The 17,627-nt window shown below is 51.5% G+C and overlaps 9 protein-coding genes across 9 annotated transcripts; 3 read left to right on the forward strand and 6 right to left on the reverse strand.

The window, feature by feature from the left end:
- Window positions 1-46: 46 nt before the first annotated feature.
- On the reverse strand, window positions 47-1,790 carry BO83DRAFT_371239 (short-chain dehydrogenase/reductase family protein; the record flags this gene model as incomplete). Its single annotated transcript, XM_025529928.1, has 3 exons — window positions 1,556-1,790; window positions 842-1,488; window positions 47-691 (listed from the first exon to the last, which is right to left on the reverse strand). Exons 2-3 carry the CDS (start codon window positions 1,340-1,342, stop codon window positions 47-49), a joined length of 1,146 nt encoding a protein of 381 aa, XP_025382938.1. The 5' UTR covers window positions 1,343-1,488; window positions 1,556-1,790.
- Window positions 1,791-3,520, forward strand: BO83DRAFT_382810 (putative zinc metallopeptidase). Its single transcript, XM_025532315.1, has one exon. The coding sequence runs from the start codon at window positions 2,010-2,012 to the stop codon at window positions 3,390-3,392; it is 1,383 nt and encodes a 460-aa protein (XP_025382939.1). The 5' UTR covers window positions 1,791-2,009; the 3' UTR covers window positions 3,393-3,520.
- Window positions 3,502-5,946, reverse strand: BO83DRAFT_162751 (PHD finger domain protein). Its single transcript, XM_025526330.1, has one exon. The coding sequence runs from the start codon at window positions 5,594-5,596 to the stop codon at window positions 3,611-3,613; it is 1,986 nt and encodes a 661-aa protein (XP_025382940.1). The 5' UTR covers window positions 5,597-5,946; the 3' UTR covers window positions 3,502-3,610.
- Window positions 5,746-7,701, reverse strand: BO83DRAFT_421169 (CaiB/BaiF CoA transferase family protein; the record flags this gene model as incomplete). The annotated part of the gene is made up of 5 exons (XM_025534974.1): window positions 5,746-6,265; window positions 6,333-6,626; window positions 6,679-7,183; window positions 7,244-7,468; window positions 7,534-7,701. 5 exons carry the CDS (start codon window positions 7,699-7,701, stop codon window positions 6,054-6,056), a joined length of 1,404 nt encoding a protein of 467 aa, XP_025382941.1. The 3' UTR covers window positions 5,746-6,053.
- A 267-nt stretch (window positions 7,702-7,968) lies between these two features.
- BO83DRAFT_382814 (riboflavin synthase) lies at window positions 7,969-9,153 on the forward strand. Its single transcript, XM_025532316.1, has 3 exons — window positions 7,969-8,056; window positions 8,123-8,245; window positions 8,463-9,153. Exons 1-3 carry the CDS (start codon window positions 8,026-8,028, stop codon window positions 9,008-9,010), a joined length of 702 nt encoding a protein of 233 aa, XP_025382942.1. The 5' UTR covers window positions 7,969-8,025; the 3' UTR covers window positions 9,011-9,153.
- A 5-nt stretch (window positions 9,154-9,158) lies between these two features.
- Window positions 9,159-10,991, reverse strand: BO83DRAFT_421171 (Brix domain-containing protein). The gene is made up of 2 exons (XM_025534975.1): window positions 10,726-10,991; window positions 9,159-10,667 (listed from the first exon to the last, which is right to left on the reverse strand). Exons 1-2 carry the CDS (start codon window positions 10,930-10,932, stop codon window positions 9,522-9,524), a joined length of 1,353 nt encoding a protein of 450 aa, XP_025382943.1. The 5' UTR covers window positions 10,933-10,991; the 3' UTR covers window positions 9,159-9,521.
- Window positions 10,992-11,145: 154 nt separating this feature from the next.
- Window positions 11,146-12,958, forward strand: rrp3 (RNA-dependent ATPase RRP3). Its single transcript, XM_025526332.1, has 3 exons — window positions 11,146-11,525; window positions 11,610-12,386; window positions 12,471-12,958. The coding sequence occupies exons 1-3, from the start codon at window positions 11,189-11,191 to the stop codon at window positions 12,770-12,772; spliced, it is 1,416 nt and encodes a 471-aa protein (XP_025382944.1). The 5' UTR covers window positions 11,146-11,188; the 3' UTR covers window positions 12,773-12,958.
- On the reverse strand, window positions 12,883-15,294 carry agm1 (phosphoacetylglucosamine mutase PCM1). The gene is made up of 6 exons (XM_025532317.1): window positions 15,074-15,294; window positions 14,984-14,997; window positions 14,737-14,881; window positions 14,653-14,667; window positions 14,089-14,595; window positions 12,883-14,032 (listed from the first exon to the last, which is right to left on the reverse strand). Exons 1-6 carry the CDS (start codon window positions 15,164-15,166, stop codon window positions 13,151-13,153), a joined length of 1,656 nt encoding a protein of 551 aa, XP_025382945.1. The 5' UTR covers window positions 15,167-15,294; the 3' UTR covers window positions 12,883-13,150.
- A 239-nt stretch (window positions 15,295-15,533) lies between these two features.
- Window positions 15,534-17,620, reverse strand: BO83DRAFT_412096 (PGAP3/PER1 family protein; the record flags this gene model as incomplete). The annotated part of the gene is made up of 5 exons (XM_025534371.1): window positions 15,534-15,830; window positions 15,888-16,662; window positions 16,763-16,868; window positions 16,949-17,104; window positions 17,594-17,620. 5 exons carry the CDS (start codon window positions 17,618-17,620, stop codon window positions 15,776-15,778), a joined length of 1,119 nt encoding a protein of 372 aa, XP_025382946.1. The 3' UTR covers window positions 15,534-15,775.
- Window positions 17,621-17,627: the final 7 nt, after the last annotated feature.

Genomic DNA, 17,627 nt, shown 5'->3' on the forward strand with positions numbered 1-17,627 from the left:
TACAGTTGGGGTATATTCTTATTGCAGCTGTTGTTCAGCTTCGTCGTCAGTCCTCTTTCACGTGATCCAACTCAGTCTGCAACTGCTGGCTGGACGAATCAGCCCTGCCGGGTTTGGACGACGCCTGTGCTACCGCGCTATCGATCCCGCTCAGGTACCGCGCCAACCGCTGCACGCTCGCCGGCAACACCGCATACCAGTTCACCAGCATGGCAAATGCGGGCAACCTTATCACGCCACCCCTGCCGCTGTCGACAGCCGAGACAATAGCCTGCGCGACCTGGACTGGCTCCAAAACGGGGGCAAAGAACCGGTTGGGCGTCTGGACGGATTCAAACAGCGGCGTTGAGATCTGGCCCGGCTCCACCAAAACCATTTTGACTTTCGCATCGTCCCCAGATTGTCGAAGTTCGGCCTCGAGCGAGCGATGCAACGCGCTCAACCCAGCCTTACTAGCAGAGTAATCCGCCAAACCAGCCGCACACAGTTGCCCGAGCACCGAACTCACCGTTACAATGGTCCCACCGTCCGGCGCAGCCAGCATATACGGCAAGAAAACCTGATAGGCATGAACGGCGGCGAGTAGATTGGTGTTGATAGTTTTCTGGAAAGCCTCGGGAGAGAGCTGTTGCAAGGGTAGACCGTTGATTCTTGCAGCTGCGCAATGGATCAAAATGGTAGGAGTGCCCAACTACCCCATCACATCAAGTTAGTTAGCCATCAGTCATCAATCAATTAAAATACCAGACACTCCCTCCCTCCCACCATATATATATATAGATATCAAAAGTAGAAAGTATGGAAAAGAAAGAAACAAAAAAAAAAAATAAAAGATACATACCTCCTCCCCAACCCTCCCCACCACACCCTCCAAAGCCCCCCTATCCGAAACATCACAAACATAACACCCCCCCAACCCCATCTCCTCGACCTCCTCATCCGATATCCCCCGAACATCCAAAACCGCTACAGAGGCGCCCCGAAGCGCATATATCCTCGCAATGAGTAATCCCAACCCGCTCGCCCCGCCCGTCACGACCACCACTTCATTGGAGAGGTCGACGGTGCGCGGGGCCCCGTAAGCTAATTGGTGGTTGAGTGTGCTGAGGATGTAAATGAGGGTGAGGAGGGCGGAGTAGATGATGGCGATAATGAAGGGGAGGGAGGTGTAAGGGGTTGCTTGGGCGCGGAGGCATAGGAGGAGGATGTAGGATGGGATGGGGTGCAGGATGGTGCGGGTGAGGGTTGTGAGGAGGAGGTCGATGGTTAGAGGGGGGTTTGTGTTGGAATTGCTGGTGGTGGGTTGGAGGGGGTGGGTGTGGATGAGTTTTGGAGTGGCCATTTTGGGGAGGGAGTATTAGGGATGGTTGGGTGATGGTTTAGGTGTGGTTGGGGGCATGGTAGGGGGTTGTGGTGTTGTGTATAGCAGTGGTTGTGGTGGTGAGTGGTGAGTGGTGGTGTTTTGTGGCTTCTGTGGTGGGTTGAGGTCTGTGATTGGTTGGTTAGGAATTGTCGGCGCTTAGATAGGGGGGGTTGTGATAAGTGACTGTCTTACTGGGTGCGGTTGTGGAGGAGGATTGAGTGTGGACTTCTGGTCTGGGGTATAGGGTGTCAATTGGAGATATTGACAGTCGGAGCTTGGGGAAGAGGGAATGAGGAGAAAGAAGCTCCGGCCAGATGATTGTGAGATGTGGGGCTGCTGATGGAGTGGTTCAGTTCAACTCAGTTCAGTTCAGTTCAGCTCATGGCTGTCGAGTTAAGGTTGTGTAAGACATGCATAGTGCATTTGACTCAATTCTTATCCTTGAACTTTGATTTAAGAGATTGAAAGGCCCAGATTTACTCTTATTTCTACGTTGCCGTCGGCTGTGACATGAACAGCCGATGAGCGACCCATGATCGGGGGATACATACAAAGTGCGGCGAGCTCCGCCATAGACTGCTGTCACCCGAAACACCACTTTCTATCACTCATAACATTTAACACAATATAATATAATATACCAAAAATGCCTCCGCCTACTCTTACACCCGTCAAGCGCATTCAGAATGTCCGACTCCCCGGCAGAGACTCAACCTGGGACATTGCCATCTCGCGCCCCCATGATTCTCCGCACAGCATCATCACATCCATCACCCCGCACCCCAATGCTGAATTGAACCAGACCGCACCACTCGCCCTCCGAGCTCTGACACACCCACATATCCATCTCGATAAAGCATTCATCCACAACTCTCCCGAATATGCACATCTTCTTCCCTCTACCGGCTCGTTCGCTGAAGCGCTATCCTTTACCACGAAAGCGAAGCAGCAGTTTACGCGGGAGGATCTCCTGAGACGCGGAGAATGGCTGCTTGCCGGATCTGTCTCGGCAGGGGTCACGGCGATGAGGGCATTCGTGGAGGTAGATCATACTGTAAACCTCACTTGTCTTGAAGCTGGTATCGCTCTCAAGGATGAGTGGAAAGAGGCATGTGCAGTGCAAATAGTGTCATTTGCGCAGGACCCGATATTCTCGGGTGAGTATGGGAACCATAACCGTCGGCTCATGGAAGAAGCGGTGCAACAGCCGCAGGTGGATGTCATCGGGACAACACCCTACGTCGAGTCGTCGATCGATGCATCGAAAGAAAACATTATATGGGCGATTGAGCGTGCCCTGGAGTGCAGAAAGCATGTGGACTTCCATCTCGACTATAACCTCGACACCGGGAAGGAGGCACTGGTATGGTTTGTTTTGCGCACGCTGAAGGAGAGGGGGTGGACATCGCAGTCAACGGATAAGCGGGTCATGCTGGGGCACTGCACGCGACTGACGCTGTTCAGTGATGAAGAATGGGTCCTTCTTGCACAAGAGATCCGGGATAATGACCTTCCCGTTAGCTTTGTTGGGCTACCGACGAGCGATATGTACATGGCCTCTCCACCATCTTCGAAAAGCCATGATCGGCCACGGGGTACATTGCAGGTCTTGGAGATGATCAACAAGTATGGTTTGGACACGGTGATTGGAATCAACAATCTTGGCAACGCTTTTACTCCCTGGGGCTCTGAAGACCCCCTGTCGTTGGCGTGTCTAGGAGTGGGTGTGTATCAAGCCAGGACCAAGGCGAATGCCCAGCTATTGTACGAATGCGTGTCAACCAGAGCACGCGCAGCAATCGGACTTTCGTCATACGAGGCCTTGGCCTTGAACCAGGGAAGTCGTGCAGATATCCTGCTGTTCTATGACGTGGATGACACTGGTTGTAACGTGTCGAGACCGCGCCATGGTGTTGCAGGCATCGTCTGGGACCCGCCAGCCAAGGCTAGCAGAGAGCTCGTAGTTGGTGGCCAACTAAAGGCTTCTCCATGTTCATTGTGTCCGAAATCTGCGTTTGACTTCGTGTAGCGGCGAGTTATCGGGAGGCGTCATCTTTGGCGTATTGAAGGTTGCACAGCAGATAGTGTATTGTATTGCTGACCCAAAGCTTCACGCGCTTCAGATATCTATAATTCGCTAGACCACATAAGTGATGAGGATGATCTAAAGAATCTAAGACGTCAAGTGCTCAATGTCAAGTGTAGACTCAGAGGTGAACGTAAGTATAAGGGAAGTTGACGCTGGTGTCATGTTCCCCACACTGGAACCATTTCGTTCAGCTGCGCGCGTACCTGCGCAGGTCCGTGTAGCGAATAGCTGAAGGTAGGACAAGCAGGGTCTTCGCGCATGATATCCATGTCATCCACATTAAGTGATAGCCGGAATCCGTTCCCAGCACGTGGATACAACCGGTGCTCCTGGAATTCATATTCCGAGTCGTCATCAGAGATCTCCTCATACCGCCTTCGAGCAGACAAGGAAGATGTAGCTTCGGGTACAGAGTCCTCATTGTGTTTGTTTACTTCAGTAGACGCAGACGTGGAATCCCTTGTACCATTGCTTGTCGAAGCATTACCCGACACCGATGTCGACGGAGTCGGGGCATCGGAAATTGGCAATCGAAACGCGAACTTGGAAGACTGGAGATCCCTCATATTCTCAGGAAACATCGGCAAGATCGGATTGTTGTCCGAGATAGTCATCAGGAGCTCAACGAGGGTTGCATGCGAAAGACCCGACAGGAAGCCTCGTCGCTCATCAGCCGAGAATTCCGCTGCACCCACCTCGCCTTTGGGGATTGATAGTGGAGGATAATTAGGGACTAATGGCCCGGATGTGAGGTCAGGATTGCTTCGCACAACTGTTGGCTGAATGACAGAAATTTGGACAGGCCGGCATTCCCGACAGAACCATTCTTTCTCCTTGACCGCAACAACGTCTGCGCCAATAGGCGGATCGTGACACAACTGATGCCATGCAGCATTGCACTCGTCACAGAAAACGATCGAGTTGCTCAATGGGCTATGACCCCTCTGGCAATGCAAGCAAGTGATGATCGCATCTTTTCCTCGGCGGTGAATACGTTTACGCTTTCGTGCGACGGCTGCATAATCAGACGCGTCCGCCGAGTTGCTTACCTCCTTGGCTACCGCAGGAGCCGATGGTGCAGGTACATATAACGAAGGCCGGTTGACCAAGCGGCCAGATTTTGTTTGCGTCGCTGTTGGTGCAACATCTGATTCGTCACTACTGGAGTCACCGGCCCTTATGATATCTTCTCCATCACTATCATTATTTCGTTTGCGCTTCTTGCCGCGCTTGTTACCATTTGCCGCACCCTTTCGCTGGCGCGAGCCAGCTGCGGTTTGTGGTCTCTTGGGCTTTGCTGCTGGCCGTGGCTCCTGTGGTGTAGGCAAAGGTGTTGATGCTGGTGCTGCGCCATTCGACAATGTCCCGTTTGGTTTAGGGGCAATTTTAATCTCAGCTGTGAGTTCTGCTGATGTGGGTGCAGTCAATTGTGTTGGTGCTAAAACCGCACCGACAGGTGTTGTGCTTGGTTTTGGAGCGATATTGACTGGAATTGGAGACGCCGACTGCCGTGGTACTGCATCGACGGGCGTTGAACTTGTGGGTTTTAGGTCGACATTGACCGGGACTGGAGACCCCGAATGTCTTGATACTGCGTCAATTGGTGTTGTGCTGGGCGGTTTTGGGGCGAGGTTGGGTAGATTTGTAGGCTTTACTATGTCTTTTGTATTTCCTTGAGGCGCTGGGGAGGCAGGCTGAGGAACCGCTGGTGGCGCCACAGTGTTCGAATACACGAACGGCGCCGTAGGCAACTCAATAATTGTAGAAGAGGCCCTCATTTTCCCCATTGTGGAAATGCTATTCTGGCTTTCGAACGTCCGAGTCACTGTTGATGGGTTCCATGTAACAAATCTATCATTATCATTTCTCTGCTGCGGTCCTTTGAGGTTCCCGGTGACCCGCGCCAGTAACTCGGTAGTAGCTGCAGAGAGCCGGGGGATCTCCACCCTCTTTGAGGGTACGCTCGGCGGCCGTCCGGGTAAGGAGGGAGGCAATCCCAGGGAGGAGCCAATGCTGATGCTGCCCGAGGAATCCGAAGGGGGTGAGCCAGAAGTGGTGGTAGTGGTATGAAGTGTTCCGTGGGCTGATGAAGGCGCTGTTTCTATAGACGCCTGGGAGGAAGGAGCTCCATTGTGCGGTGACATATCCCCAAGCCGGGTCGATGTGCACAGTTGCTCAGTCGTCTTAGTAGACTTGCTCTGGACACTGCACCTGAATCCTCACTGTTATCGGAGTGCGACAAGAGAAGTCATCATGAACGGACCCAGATTTATATACCATCACGTGATCGTCAGGAATCCATCCCCCGCGCCCTTGACAGAACCGCCTTTCATTGTCAAAAAGCAATGATGCTCCTTTGATTGTGTAACTGCCAGCAAAAAACTGTCCAATGTGCATGGCTGGCTTGAGGTTATCTCTTCTAGCTATCTCTCTATGATATCCGGGACTCTTCAGCGCGGATGAGCCGGTAGTCGCACGAAAAGCTAACCATGTAGGGATTATTCCTGCAGATGCGTGACCTTCCGCACCACCGGCTCTTCAACGCAGTCTAGAGCAATCCACCAGCGAAGTCGGAGGAGCAGAGCTCCTGTATGATATAGTCTATGCTACTACGCCATCCTTCTTCAGCCGAGCAATATCGTCCTTGCCATACTCCAGTACCTCCCCCAATATCTCGTCCGTATGTTGCCCCAGGGTTGGGGGCGGTGTCCGGATGCCAGGGGTTGCGTGGGAATACTTGATGGGTGTATTCACCAACTTGATGGGACCGCAAGCTGGATGGTCAACCTCTGCAACCATGCCTCGTGCTTGGACTACATAATACATTATCAGCGAATTGATATAATCACGGAGTCGGTTTATGTTGGATGTATAACATACCGTGGGAGTGGTTCAACGTTCCCTGAATATCATTAACTGCGGCATAGGGCATGCCGCTGCCCTCCAAGATCTCAAGCCACTCTTGTGTGGTTTTTTGCTTGACAGTTTCCTCAATCAAACCATCAATATCCGTACGATGCTTTACTCGATCACTGTTGGTAACAAATCGGGGATCGGTCTTCCATTCCGGATGTCCAAGTCGGTCGCACAACACACCGAACAGTCTATCGTTCCCGCCCCCGAAGAGAATATCGCCATCGAGCGTCTTGTAGCTTCGGTAAGGCACAATGGACGCTAACAGACAGTCAGTAGCTAGTCTTCCAGTTCATGGTACAAGGCCACTTACGGTGTGCGGTTCCCCATCTTCCCGAATCCTTCTTACCACTGATCAGAGCGGAGCTGGCAATGTTCGCCAAGGTCGCAACCTGACAGTCGCTCAGACACGCATCGATATGCTGTCCTTTACCAGTTCTCGCCCGTGCAAGCAAGGCGGCCATAATGGCATTCGATGTATACAGACCAGTCGTCAAATCGGTCACAGCAACGCCTACCTTCACCGGTTCCCCCTCCCTACTACCCGTGATGTGCATCAGACCCATCTCCGCTTCAACCATGACATCGTACCCCGCACGGTTACTGTATGGCCCAGTCTGTCCGTATCCGGTGATGCTGGCGTAGATAAGTTTAGGATTGATGGAGCGCAGGGTCTCATAATCCATATTATATTTCTTAAGGCTACCAGGAAGGTAGTTCTCGACGAGGACGTCACATTCCTTCGCCAGCCGGTGTAGAATATCAACACCGGACTTGTGAGCGAAAGACAGACCAATTGATTTCTTGTTGCGATTTACCTATTCACAATGGTCAGTTGTGCTCTTGGAGGTATGGCAGTAGCAGGCCGCATAACATACTCCAAGATAGTAGGCACTCTCTCCTGGACCTTCGGACCCATCCGTGTATGTGGCGTACGGGGGACCCCACGCTCGAGTATCATCACCGCGCACGGGGTGTTCGACTTTAATAACATCCGCTCTATATGGTATCATCCCGGTCAGATCCCCCACTGCCTTGATAGTAATTGTCAGATGTCGAAGTAGAACATACCCTAAATCACCCAAAATCTGGGTACAGTATGGCTGCGGGGGAATGTTAGTTACATCTCCAACCCGGCGCTGTTGGAGACGACAAGCCTACTACTCACACCAGCCAAAACTCGTGTCATATCCAAAACTCGTATACCTTTCAAGGGAAGTGTATCGTCAGATACAGCAGAAGAATAGCTGCGCCATTGCGTCGTCCTCCGGGGAAGATAGATGCTGCGACGAGCAACGCAAGCCCGCTGTACCCTCAATGCGGCCGTGAGATTCATAATTGATTATAATGCTGGTTTAAAGATGCGATCTTAAAATAATATGATAGACCATGAAAATAATGATATTTGGAGCAAGATTCATCCAGAAGGACAGTGGGCAGATAAAATATAATCGACAATGCAAGGTTCTCCAAGTAAAGCTACAGGGGAGATCAAGTAAAAGCGCTGGCTCCCATTCGGGGACCAGGCCGACGGAGCTTCGCAGCCGAGGTCAAGTACATTAAGTCCGCTTTCCGCTCAACTTTCCTTCTTACAACCGCTTGATTCCGCCCGCAACCACGGTATCGGCTTTACATTTTTACAATTTTATCCATTTCCACCATGTTCACCGGTCTTGTTGAGAAAATAGGGAGTGGGTTTCTTATACTGCGATCATGAATACCCAAACAGAAAAACTAATTGCCTTTCTCTACCGCAGCTGTCTCGTCCCTCGAGGCTCTCGATACCTCCTCAAGCGGGGGCGGGGGTACATCCTTGACCATCTCCGACTGTGAGGAGATTCTCACAGATTGCCATCTCGGCGACAGTATAGCTGTCAATGGTATGAATCGCATCGCATGATATCAATTGTTACACTCACCATCATTCCCATTGCATTCGATCCCTACTTTTTCCTCTGCTTCCCTCTCTCTCCATCGTTACCCCTCCCCCTACCCCCACTCCCCCCCAAAATCGCGAAACAATACCCCCACGAACCCCCCACGAGCAACCCCCAAGGAGAAATTTCATTCAACTAATACAATTACATAAAAAAACAGGAACCTGTCTAACAGTAACCGCCTTCGACAAGACCTGGTTCAAGGTCGGCGTCGCCCCCGAAACCCTCCGCCGCACGAATCTCGGTTCCCTGCAGACAAACTCCCGCGTGAACCTCGAACGCGCCGTCCTGGGTGAAACGCGCATGGGCGGTCACTTTGTGCAGGGCCACGTCGATACCATCGCCAAGATCCTTTCTGTGACGCCGGAGGGCAATGCGCTGGTGTTCCGTATGCAGCCGCGCGATGTGGGCGTGATGCGGTATATCGTGGAGAAGGGATATGTCACGCTGGACGGGGCTAGTTTGACGGTGACGAATGTTGTGGATGGTCCGGAGGGGTACTTTGAGGTGATGCTTATTGCGTATACGCAGGAGAAGATTGTCACGGCGGCGAAGAAGCCGGGGGATTATGTGAATGTGGAGATTGATATTGTGGGCAAGTATGTGGAGAAGAGTGTGCAGGGGTACTTTGCTGGTACTGCCGGTGGGGATATGAAGATGTTGGAGAAGATGGTGGAGAGGATTGTCGAGGAGAAGTTGAGGAAGTAGGTGGGTTGGCTCATTGGTAGATATCCGTGATTTTGCAGGGAGGGAACTAGTATGATCATGGATGTTGTTTACGAGCCATTTTAGCTACATGTAAATAGGGATATGATATGAGAACGTTTCTTCCATGTACGAGTATAGAAAATAATAGGCAGGATTGTGGGTATATTTTGGTACTTCTATCGGTCATGGCCAGCCTGCTGAACGTCACGAGAGACTTCCGGTCATGGCTCGTAACATTCTGATCGAGACTTTTTAGATAACTCAGTCCTTTTCGTCCGTGGCCACCTGTACTCCCAACGCCAACGGCCAAAGGAAGAAAGAGTCACGTCTGTCATCGCAGGCTTCGTCACTGAAATGTAACTGGTCTCCACTATCATAGCTTCACATGCATGCGCCCAGTTCTCAGGGTCAACGGCAGAAGCAAGTAATGCGTGGGATGTTAAATGTAGCAGCTGGGCGATGAGCTGCTTGACATTGAGAATCCGTTTCAAGGTGATGAAAGTGCGCCTGTTTACTCCTCCATCGATTCGTCCTCGTCCTCATCATCGTTCTCCTGCTCCTCCGCATTGTCATCTTCGAAGTCATCACTAAGCCATTCATCATCCTCATCCATATCAACATCGTTTTCGTCGTCGTCTTCAACCTCCTTGCCTTCGGCTTTAGCTTGAGCCTTGGCTTGCTTCTTCTTCTCGATGTTCGCCTTTTGTTCCTTCTTTCTTTGTTCCTTCTCCTTCTTCTTCTGCTCCCAGTTCTTGTCCAACTTGGTAACTTCCTCCTCAGACTTCTTGATGAAATCGTGCCACATAACGCGACCTTCGCAAAGACCTTCTTCAACCTTGAGCAGGCGGAGCTTCATACGAGGGCCCAGCTCAACCAACTTGACCGCCCGCTTCTCGACTCCCGGAGCATTGCTCAGCTTCTTCTGTGCCTTCTCCTTCTCTCCAGCCTTCATGCGCTGCAGTTCGCGCTTCGAGAGGACCTTTTTTGTGGTGCTCTCCGCCACCTCAACCTCAGCATCCGTGTCCATCTCCGTCTCACTGGCCGAGGTATACCCAGCAGCTGACGGGTCCAGCAGATAATCCGCCGCATCCTCTAGCTTACCCAGATTGGGCACAGCGGCTCCCTTCTTCTCCCTGGTCCGAATCTCCTTAGGATCGAGGCGGCGAATGCGCTTCGAAACGCCGGTCTTCTTCGTAGTAATGGCGTAATGACGGAGGTTCAACACATAGTGTTCTTCTTCCTCACCCTCGGGGGCGAGTTCACGATTCAAGAGCATCACACGGCGGATGGAAGAGAGGGGGGTGGCTTGAGGGTTGATCGGGGGGAAAAGAGATTGGAAGATGGTCGTCGAGAGACTCTCCAGACGCTTAGGTACCTTAGAGTCCTCAGTGGCGTTAGGGGAGTTAAAGTTGTTCATGACCAATAAAGGAGGTGTCTTGTGATCCTGACCACCACCTCTCGGGCGCTTCAAAGCTTTCTCAACATCACGGCATAGGGAGTAGTTTTCGACCTGGAAGTGCAATGTCGGACCACGGGGCGTAAGCGCCAAACGCATGTTCGTGTTTCCAGATGCCGACTTGGAGAAAAGCATAAGATGTGTGACTCCAAGGGGACCAGTCATAGTCGTGTAATCCCTTAGTCTGTTTGATTTGCGTTCCTAAAAGCCAATACCATTAGTCTTCATCCACCTGTCAACCGTACAATTCTAAGCTCACCTTCAATCTGACAGCCGTATCCGGCTCCATCATCGTTCGCACATCCTTGACCAACTGACTGACACTAGAACCAACTTCTGAAGCGCCGACACGGATAACCATCGACTTCGGAGTCTTGCTCATAGATGCGGCGCCGCCTTTGGCAGCAGCAGCCGTAGCATTTTGCGCGCGAACATGAGTGCGCTTCTTAGTACGAGCCTTCGCCATGGTGACAAAAGCGTAAAGATGAAAAAGAAAACAACGGAGGAATAATAATTGCTCCGGACGGGATGTTCTCAGGGCAGTGACTTTTTTTCTGACCCGAAGAAAAAGTATGAGCGGAGCAAAGCCGCGGAGGAGCCCGGATCAACGATTTTGCGGCGCCTTAAAATTATACTTATTTTACTTTCGCAATGATGTCGACAAGTTTTTTGAATTTTCGCTGCTGCCAGATAAAAGATATTCTCTACACATACAAAAAATTATGCCTGGAGTCAAGAAGCGCAAGGTCGCCCGTGAGGCGCCTGCACCTGCGCCTGCGCCCGCACAAGAGAGCGATGTCGAATCTTCCACCCCAGAGCAATCCCAAGAACCGGAAGCACAAGAGCAAGTGCAAGAACAAGAAGAGGGTCAGACCAAGACATTCAAGGAGCTAGGAATCATCGAACAGCTATGCGAGGCCTGCGAGACCATGGGCTACAAAGCGCCCACACCTATCCAGCGGGAATCGATTCCTCTGGCTCTTCAAGGCCGTGATTTGATCGGTCTTGCAGAGACCGGAAGTGGAAAGACGGCAGCGTTTGCTCTTCCCATCCTACAGGGTACGTTTCTAGCCACAGCATTGCCTTTATGCCGGCGCTTCAAATATACAACTAGTAGATCAAATAACTAACACCCCCTCACAGCCCTGATGGAAAAGCCCCAGCCCTTCTTCGGTCTCATCCTCGCCCCAACCCGAGAACTCGCCTACCAGATCTCCAAATCCTTCGAGTCCCTAGGCGCCAGCTTGGGTGTACGAAGCTGCGTCATCGTCGGCGGTATGGACATGGTATCTCAATCGATTTCCCTGGGCAAAAAGCCCCATATCATCGTGGCCACCCCCGGTCGTCTTCTCGACCACCTGGAGAACACCAAGGGATTTTCCCTCCGCAACCTGAAGTACCTGGTCATGGACGAAGCGGATCGACTTCTAGACATGGACTTCGGACCCCTGCTCGACAAGATCCTGAAAGTCCTGCCCCGCGAGCGCCGCACATTCCTCTTCTCCGCGACGATGAGTTCCAAGGTCGAATCCCTCCAACGTGCCTCCCTCTCCAACCCGCTCCGTGTCTCCGTCTCCACAAGCAAATACCAGACCGTCTCGACTCTCCTCCAATCCTACCTCTTTATTCCCCAGAAGCACAAGGACTTGTATCTCGTCTACCTGTTGAACGAATTCGCCGGCCAGAGTACGATTATTTTCACGAGGACGGTGAACGAGACGCAGAGACTTGCGTTCTTGCTGCGTGCGCTTGGCTTCGGCGCTATCCCGCTACATGGTCAGCTTTCGCAGTCGGCTCGTCTCGGTGCGCTGGGCAAGTTCCGTGCTCGCAGTCGGAATATCCTTGTCGCGACGGATGTGGCTGCTCGTGGTTTGGATATTCCGTCGGTTGATGTTGTGCTTAATTTTGATTTGCCGGGTGGTATGTATACCCCGTCTTTTGCTATGGGAGTATTATTATTGTTATCGTTGGATTCAACTAATGTTTTTTTTTAATGTGCTATAGACTCTCCCAGCTATGTCCACCGTGTCGGACGTACTGCCCGTGCCGGAAAGAGTGGTCTTGCTATCAGCTTTGTCGCCCAGTATGATGTTGAGGTCTGGCTGAGAATCGAAGGTGCTCTGGGCAAGAAGCTCAAGGAGTATGATTGCCCTAAGGACGAGGTCATGGTGCTTGGTGAGAATGTCGCAGAGGCGCAAAGGCAGGCGATCATGGATATGAAGGATTACAATGAGAAGAAGGGAGGCAGGGGCAAGAAGTTCGGTGGTAAACGGTCTCGGGATGAGATGGATCAAGAGGAGGGTTAGGCGTGAAAGGCCTTAACCTCTCGGCTGCATTTTACGAAGTTAATACCCAAAATTGATGATTGTTCACCTGCTTGCTGTGTCGACGTTTGTTTATAAAAGTCTAGATGTGGCTTCAATCAACTATAAATGCTAGAAGAATGTATCTGAAACGTGAAAACGGATCTGAGAACATCAAATGCAACTTCTTTTTGCTTCAATGCAGATTAAACTAATTTCATAAATTCATTCGTAAAAGTTCCCAGGATGCTTGCAAAGCAGAACAGGATTGTCCTGTTCCTACACTTGCCGTTCGTGTAAGTATATCTGATATCTTTTTGCAGGTGAATCGGGCTTTGCTATTTAGAGTAGTCCGTCAATCCAAGGCAGTATAGTATGCGTTCAAGCAGACTGCAATGTTTCCTTGGCAGTGCCAGCCTCGCGGACGGCGTTGGCGACACGGGTAGCAAGGTCGTCCGCCTCGGAGCGGCTTGCTGCCTCGGCATAGACACGCACCGCATCTTCCGTGCCACTTGCACGGGCAAAGCTTCTGCCCTTGTTGTAGCGGGACTGGAGGGACTCGATCTTAGCCTGCAGGCCTGGGGGCGACTCGAGCTTGCGCTCGGCATCGTAAGCCTTGAAGATGGAGCGGTCTGCAACCTCCACGCGGACAAGTCGCGAGGGAAGGTCGGTGTAAGTAGCAAGCCATTCCTTGGGGCTCCAGCCCTTGTGAGCAAGAATAGCTTCGACCAGGAGCATGTCGGAGATGGCATCACCGACCGCCTGGTTGATCAGGTCAGTAAGAGCCTGGAGGCACTCAAGGGAGCGCTGCTGGGCAGGAGACTGGGGCTCAGTGTTCTTAATGGTCTTCAAGGCGGTCTCGGAGAAAGTAATGGTACCGTGACCGTTGGCCTCGAAGTAGACGCCAACGTCGAAGCGCAGGGCCGCATGGTGCAGATGCTTGACACCAGTGTTGGTGCAAATAGAAGGCAACTTCAGGACCTTCTCGATGTAGTCCGTGCTGGAACCATTGGCGTAAGCGGTCTGGACGACGCCGATCTTGAGCTTCTGCGCAATTCCAGCGCTCCGCGCAAGATCGCCGATGAAGGAGGCCGCAAGGGTGGCGATGCGGTCACCGTCAAGCAATCTGAAAGTGTTGCTCTCGTCGATGAAGTAGTACACGATACGATCGGCGTCACCATCCAGCGAGGCACAGCGGTCAAGAGCAGCTGCCTTGGAGGAAGGCGGGGCACGTTGTTTCGTTTTGACATAATCGGCACCACACTAGAAGCCCGTCAGTATACAGATAGAAAGCAGGCTGGACAGGGGGAGTTCCGGACTTCAAAGTTCAAGCTATCAGGGTTAATGACATCATCATTAACTATCTTGATGTCCATGCCACCCTCCTCCGGGCCGGGCAGATACTTGATGAGCTCTCTCAGCTTGGGCCCTCCAACACCGTTCGCGCAGTCCACGGTCAACGAGCCCTTGACCTTAACACCACGCATAACTCTCTTGAAAGCTTCGGCAAGCTTCTCATAGTAGCCCTGCTCTGTGGGCTCGCCATACTCATACTGGGTGCCCAAAGTGTTCTTGCAGCGCACAACATAGTGGAGCTGAGGGGTGGTCATGTACTTCAGATCGATGAATTCGACCTCCGATGCGGTAAGGGCGGCATTGATGACAGAGACCAGACGCGAGCCAGAGGCACGAGTGTCGCGAGCGAAGACGACACGAGCGGGGTTCTCCATGCTGACATCGATCTCCTTGATAAGTTCGTCAAAGACATCACCGACCTTGTCAAGCGGGGCATTGGCAAGTCTGGTGGCATAAGTTTCCCACTCAGCCTACAGCGATGTGAGAAAATCGTGGTATTTCAGTATCCTACAGCTCCGGGAGCTTACCTCCAACATTTCACCCTATACAGTATTAGCCACTTATCATGTCATTGCACATACTCCAAGCTGGCGAGGTTCACAGCGACTCACCATGGGATCAATCAACTTGACGCCATTATCTTCCGCGGGGTTGTGACTGGCAGTGACCATGACACCAACCCATTGTCCACTAAGCTTTCTGGAACGAAGCCCAGCAAGCAAGCCCACGGTGAAGACTACGGTGTTGAGGAGATCACTGGCAAAGCGTTGGTCAAAGTGTAAACAAAAGGGCGGTCGCGGGGTATTGTGGAGGCGGGGTCGATCCTTCGAGGTGTTTATCGGCAGGGGAGCAACTTACGCCTTCATACGGAACTGCAAGTAAGGAAGGTAATTAGTACATCTTGTTTCATATTTCAAAAGGTCGTATTTCATGGAGTAACGAACTCACCCCCGCGGTACCATATTGAAAGACCTTCCCTTCGGGCTTGGAGTACTGCGACGCCGCTTCAGCGATCGCCTTTCTGATAGCCGGGGACGCCATTGTGGCGCAAACTAAACCAAGGATAAGTTGACTAGCACCAAAAGGACTTGAATAACTGAGACCTCGGGGGTTCAGAAAACATATAATATGAAGCGAAAGGGGGGGGGTTAGAACCACAATAAAAAAAAAACAAACGAGAGAGGGGAAGGGTCAAATAAAAGATTGGGTGAGACACGCTCCGTCCAGCTCAGGTTTAGTTTCCTGCCCCTGTTCCCCTGTTACTGCCTACGTACCCAGGGTCCCGAGCGGTGGGCGGTGAGGCAACCCGCAAACATTCATGGCATGGTGTGGTGCAATGCAGAAGCGGGAGGAATGGAGTCGAAGCATTGCACGGCACGGCATGTCTGTTCACCTCTCTTTTGTCTTGATTGGACTTGGTATTCAATGAACATAACTATAGCAAAAAAGAATCGCCCATAATACATACTAGGAATGCCCAACTTTATTGGCTGATTACCTGGCGCGGGTGGTTGCAAACTACTACTCTATCATATAATACAAGCTACTACTATCCGATCACCTGCACTGGTGATACGAAGCTGGACCAGTAGACCGGGTGATGAATGGTCATGCGTGTCCAGATACTTCGGATCGAGCCATTGAGCTGAATCAGGCTTTCAGCCTATCGCCCGCCACATCGTTTTGGACATCCTTGATGAGAAACCTATCGCAATTGTCAGCCGCGTAGTAAACCTATGGTCAGATTCCAGCATAAACTCACATGTACCACCAAGCAGTCGGGATCACAGTTCCAAGGTGCCAAAGGCTATGCGCATCAATCAGCTCGTGCCAAGGGGGAAAGTCCAGCAACTCGAGGCTCATAGCCAAAATAATCCACACCACAATCATTCCGGGCCAGGCCATCCATTCCTTGCCGTACTTGCGATAGCGGTGAATACTGAATGCTACCCATAGGATGTTCTGGGCCATCCCTATCACGATGTTTGCGATCATGTTGTAGGTGTAGTCCCACGACCAGAAGCTGAGGTAGCACACATGCAATGTGTAGAGCAGAGCACAGACCGTGGTCAACAGACGACGTAAAGTTGGTTTGTGTCTAGGCTTCTCCTGGTCCAGACGGAAGATCCGAAGAAGTGCAAGGTAGAACCCATACATGACATTAGCCCCCGCTCCAAAGTAATCCAACTTCTCGGTCAAGGACAAGTCCCTCATGTGGAAAACCGCGCTGAAAGTCCAGCATGCCAAACCGCAGTATCCGAAGGCAATGTAATAGGGCCGCAGGGAGTGCCAAGCTGGTACCGTCTCACGAATGCGTCCAATCCCATGCCAGTGGGCAAGGAAGTTGAACAAAGAGAAGAGAACGGAAAATGGTTCCTGCATCCCCAGGATTCTGCGGAATGGCCATTTACCATGGAATTGTAATACTGGGTTCAACATGGGAGGATCACGAGCGACACGGCGGTCCGTCACGACATGTTGACAGGTATAATCGCATTCGGAAGGGCATGTCCACAGCATGAGGCGAAGATGGAGAGCTGGTAGCCAATTGGTTAGTAGCCAAGCTGGCGGAAAGCAATGCTTATAAAACTCACGAATTACTTCATTGCCATCCTGGCAATTCTCAGCCTGGCAAACCTGTTCGTTGCTTAGCCATTGGCTCCCGGGTTGTGGATGCTATGAGGTTCCGGTTGATGTACCTTAACGCATTCTTTGAAGTCGGGGAGGTGGTCACCAAGAGAGGCTGTCGATTTACCAATAAGAGCGGCAATGAGAAGGAAAAGGAAACAGCAATAAGTACTCCTCCTTATCTTTCCTATAAACATGGTGCTTTTCGTGGTTGTTGTATGGCACTCTAGTTGAGAAGGGAAGCTTCAGGAGTGAAACTAACAGCTTAGACGCTAGACGGGCGGCGTGTAGCTCCGGCGGGGGCGGAGCGGCATCGCGCACGGCAACAATGGAACAACAGCTTGGCAACGCCTGCTAAGGCATCCATTCTCCTTACACTATACGTACTATGTAGATAGTTAGAATTAGAAGCAAGATTATTCCAAGCTCATTTGTGAACTCTACTCAAATCTACAAAGTAGGCAATCCAGCCCCACTTTCCCGGAGTGTATCTGTTTCAGCACCAGGCTTGGGGTGTTCGTTTCCGTTCATGCTAAGGAATCTTACGCGGTACTACTATGAACCACCAGTAGCATGCAACATACGGAAAACCAGTTGTGCGACCATACGAGTCTTTATAGAACATTCGATAAATAACTAGTCTTGGATTACCGGCATCCCCTAGATATTGTACCGGTGGCCAAATCATTCAATCATTCTAAAAAACAGCAGGCCAGCGCCAAATTCCATAACTAAACCGCCAACTGGCATGCTGGCTGGCATAGCCCTAGTCACAACAAAGGGCTAATGAGTCACATGATACGTCCAACTTGGGACTAGCGCTCAATGAAATGAGCTAACCTTATCGGATTTAGCGGGAATTGCCATCGAGAGG

The sequence above is a fragment of the Aspergillus eucalypticola genome (assembly GCF_003184535.1).
Source record: "Aspergillus eucalypticola CBS 122712 chromosome Unknown BO83scaffold_38, whole genome shotgun sequence".
Classification (NCBI taxonomy): Eukaryota; Fungi; Ascomycota; class Eurotiomycetes; order Eurotiales; family Aspergillaceae; genus Aspergillus; species Aspergillus eucalypticola.